The sequence below is a fragment of the Poecilia mexicana genome, unplaced genomic scaffold (genome assembly GCF_051168715.1).
Source record: "Poecilia mexicana isolate PSO_F unplaced genomic scaffold, ASM5116871v1 scaffold_20, whole genome shotgun sequence".
NCBI lineage: Eukaryota > Metazoa > Chordata > Actinopteri > Cyprinodontiformes > Poeciliidae > Poecilia > Poecilia mexicana.
Genome location: NW_028263389.1, coordinates 16,744,326 through 16,748,527, shown reverse-complemented (window position 1 = coordinate 16,748,527; position 4,202 = coordinate 16,744,326). Strand labels below are relative to the sequence as shown.

The window sequence follows — 4,202 nt, the reverse complement described above, 5'->3', positions numbered from 1 at the left end:
GTCTGAGGTGCAGCCGTTAAGAGGTCAATATGAGAAACTTCTTTCATCTGTGTGTAAACTGGCAAACAGTGAAACTACCAAGTCATAACTGAACGCGCTTCAACAATTGAAAAGTGTCAGCAAATAGTATGGCCCAGACTGGCACTACACGAAGCGGATGTCTAGTCAGATCGAAAACATTGTGGACTGAAGCAGCCACATAGGACCCGTTTCACCCACCACACAGAATACGTTACTCCAGTGAAAGCAGACAAACACATTCTCAAAAATGTATTGTTGATCTCATCACTTTGCATTCATTTACTGAGTCCTTCCGTTTACCGTTCTGTTCTGCAGGGCTAAAGCACAATGAAATGAAAAAACAAGTTGTTTTTTGATTTCTTTGGATGTTTAATGTTTTTTTCAACATATACAGATGCACACAACAAATACATGATGGAAAGATAAAAAAGCACAATATTTACATTTAAATACAGTTTATACAGGTGTTCCAATGAACAAATATGTCCGTAATTGTCAGAATATGAATAAAGCTTTGTGGTTTTTCAGAGTTGTAAATGTTATTGTTCATCTGCTTGTGGTAATTAATGCATCAGGAATACAATTTCAAATATGATTACTAGGCTCAGGTCTCAGGTGTAGTATTTTGGAAAACAGGGGTCTATATGGAAAGGGCTGGGGTAGTTTCAGTATCTGACATGATAGAGGGACGTTTGGGGACTGCCTGGACTTTAACAAGCCCTCCTTTACCCACAACACAAGTTTTAGCCATCCTCAAGAGGTCTTCCCTGAACCGAACTCCAATAAAGACATACAGGAAGGGGTTGAGGCATGCGTGAGTAAAGGCGAGACTCTTGGCGATCTGACCGGCTACATCAACTTGACTCACAACGGCGCAGTCTGTAATCGTGGTATTGGCTGCCTGCGTGGCTTCCACAATCAGCAGGGTGTTGTGAGGAAGCTGGGAGAGAACAAACACGAACACAACGGCAAAGATGACACGGAGGGCCTTGTGCTTTTCAAAGCTTTTCGCCTGCAAGAGTGTGCGGATAATGACAGAGTAGCAGAAAAACATGACCAGCAGAGGAAGGCAGAAGCCCATGCATATCTGCAGGGACAGCACCAGGATCTTCGTACGGTTGAAGGCATTGTTCCAGTAGACCATAGTGCAAAAGGATTGTTCCTCTGGGTCCAATTTCACCTCAGCAAAGATAAACTCAGGCAGGGCCATGATAATGGAGACAGACCAAACACAGATGCAAACAAGTTTGCTGTAAAACAATCTCTTCTTCTTGAAGTTCTGAGCTTTGGTTACTTGCACGATGGCGATGTAGCGGTCCACGCTAATGCAGGTGAGGAGGAGCATGCTGCTGAAGAAGTTGATCTTGTAGAGAGCAGACACTATTTTGCAAGAACTGCTCCCGAAATCCCAGCCCTTGATGGCGTCGACTGCCCAGAAGGGCAGCGTGCACAGGAAGAGTAGGTCTGCCACTGCCAGGTTCAGCAGGTACACGTCGGTCATTGTTTTAAGGCGGTTGCGCACAGTGAGGTAAATCCAAACCACCAGCAGGTTACCCACAGACCCAAGGATGAAGATGATCCAGAAGAGAGGTGGCTCGTACTGGCTGCGAAAGTCCCTGACCCAACGTCTGTCACACATGCCTGTGTCATCAGTCGGCCACCCGTCATAATCAGAATCAGGAGTCTGTTGACAAACAGATTTCTTAATAAGTTTCAAACAAGTATTTTATACAAGACAGTAAGTAAAGATGTTTTGCACAACAATCTCTAAGCCTTTCCTACTGATGTTGCAGCTTTCTGTCGCATATTTTTCTGTTCTCTTTAAGTAACCCAACAGCAGAGGGTTTCACAACATAACCCACATCTGGTGGGAATATAGTGAAGGTACATCAAACGCTGTCTGTGACGTACATTCTAACCGAGAGTTCGCTGTCAGGTGCAGGTGTTGTGTCTGTGCAGGAGAAACCACACAACTGCACCGTTTCCTGCTGCTATCCAAGCCTGAGGGGGTGAATGATCCTGAGGGGCTCAAGAAAGGGGCGCCCGCTGCAGAACTCAATACCCCAGCAGCTCAACGTTTAGATGTAGGGCAGAGATAAAACAGTGGGGGGGCTTAGGTTTTCACAAACAATGGAAAATTTGATGTAGAGATGGCTATGACACTGCCTGTGGCATTTAACTGCACAGCAGATGTCTGCTGTCAAACACGAGTAATTATTGAAAAGGAACATGTATTTTTTTTTTTTTTTTGACAAATTGGGTTAGTTTTATTAATTAAAGAGCAACGCAATGAAATAGCACAATAAGGCTCGCCTTGTTATGCAACAGACTGTGAAGTTCCCTCAGATACACGGTACATCAACTGGAGAAAAGCTGTCAGTGTTTTCTAGTTAAAATGTTCAAAGGGTTTTATCATAAAGTGGTACTTACAGTAGACACAGTATATGTGTTTGTTGTCAGAAAATCAGTTGTTACTTCCATTTGACCTAAAAAGAAAAAGAAAAGGATAATTAGTTAACCAACACTGTAAATAAAATAACTGTTTCACATTATAGAAATACGTTTTAAAAACCTGTTTTAAAGAATTTAAACATATTTACCCAGTTTGTAGGAATGTCAGAAAGAGGAACCTGTAGACAAAGTGCGTCCCTGTCGGCGTTCAACAGCTGTCAACTTAATCATCTCACTTGCTTATATGGTTTCTCTTCAACCACAAAATCACGTGTTAACGTTTATCCCCACATGTCTGTCTCAGCCCAGCAGAGAGAAACAACACAAAACCGTTATTGCTGAAATAACTATTCAAGCTGAGAACGTTTAATATATATTAGGTGTGTTTGTGAAAACTTTCACACAACTGTACACCTAAACCTTCGACATAACCTACAGAAGTGCAGCCAACAGAGTGGGAGTACAGCAGGGTTTCTTAATCGGGTCTTCTTTGTTTGGTTTTGACACATGATGTTTACAAAGGTGAGGGTTTTATCACCGCAAAATATTCACTTGTGAAACTGAAAACTGTAAGCTGTGATTGATTAATGCCTGAAAACAGAAGCCGAGTTGTTAATATTTTGTTTTAAAGATTAGATTTTAAAATATTTAATTTTATTTTGTGTCATCTAGAGCTAAATTCAAGCGTTATGTTAGCATGGAAAGTTGATTTTATACCTGAAGAAACATATGCTAGCAAGCTAGCATGGCTAATGTGTTTTGTCTTTGTAGTTCAACACTGGACTTCCCGAGTTCCCAATTGGAAAAATTACAACAAAGCCACCCTAAAGTCAGTATCCTATTCCAAATGGTGAAAGTTGAAACTAGCCAAGGTACCTTTTGTACAGTATCCAAAATGGCTGTGTGCACAAAATGCGGTGATCTTTGCTAGTATTAGCTATTCATTAAGGATTCACATGGACAGCAGCACTTTAAATCAGTCAAACTGCAGTACAAGATCTATTTTTCAAGGTGCTTCTTTACAGTTTGGAAACATAACATGGAAAGAAATGTTATGGGCTGTATTGCTAATGGTATTTAGAGACGATGGTGGCAGCTAAACCTGGGATGAGCTTCTAAAGAAGTATGTTGGTCACTTATCCACACGTTATGGCACGAAGATGCAAAAGAATGGAAAGAAGTCTGCTAAGATGATCAGACATCCGATCAAGATACCAAATAGACGCTTCTAATTGGAGACTTTTTCCAACTATATCCCACCTGTCATATATAGAAGGCAGAAAATATAACTATATATCCATCTTGGGTTTCCCTAGAACGAGCCGGAAAGTGTCAGTAGACAGGCTGATGTCTAAGTTTTCCTCATGGGAGCCATTTCTAGGAAAACCTATCTTAGAAGTTGGAATATAAGATGGATGGACCATTTCAATGTTGATCAGCAATCCAAAGACATTCGTGTAGCCATGTAAAGCAATTAGATGTTTAAATACAGAGGATGTGCGTGTGTTATCTTCTGTCACTGACGGGAAATATTTTACCTATTTGTGGTTTATGTTGAGATAACATTAACGATCCGGAAAAGGAGCTAGTTTGGTTAAACAGGTAGAACTGCTGGAACAGCAACATTAAGGTTCAAACTCAAATATCAGTATATAGCTTAATGTTATTGTCTTATTTTGACTGCCCAAAATCACATGCAAACAGGCTCGAAATTTGCATTCATATTCCTG

At 41.0% G+C, this 4,202-nt stretch overlaps 1 protein-coding gene across 1 annotated transcript; it reads right to left on the bottom strand.

Moving 5' to 3' along the window:
• Nucleotides 1-366: 366 nt before the first annotated feature.
• Nucleotides 367-2,774, bottom strand: LOC106920980 (C-C chemokine receptor type 9-like). Its single transcript, XM_014992360.2, has 3 exons — nucleotides 2,622-2,774; nucleotides 2,452-2,507; nucleotides 367-1,705 (listed from the first exon to the last, which is right to left on the bottom strand). The coding sequence occupies exons 2-3, from the start codon at nucleotides 2,500-2,502 to the stop codon at nucleotides 662-664; spliced, it is 1,095 nt and encodes a 364-aa protein (XP_014847846.2). The 5' UTR covers nucleotides 2,503-2,507; nucleotides 2,622-2,774; the 3' UTR covers nucleotides 367-661.
• Nucleotides 2,775-4,202: the final 1,428 nt, after the last annotated feature.

Excerpts from the sequence above, each read along its gene's own strand:
- LOC106920980 (XM_014992360.2), bottom strand. The coding sequence starts at position 2,502 with ATGGAAGTAACAACTGATTTTCTGACAACAAACACATATACTGTGTCT. Across the intron at positions 1,706-2,451 it reads ACACATATACTGTGTCTACT|ACTCCTGATTCTGATTATGA; the intron begins GTAAGTACCACT and ends GTTTGTCAACAG.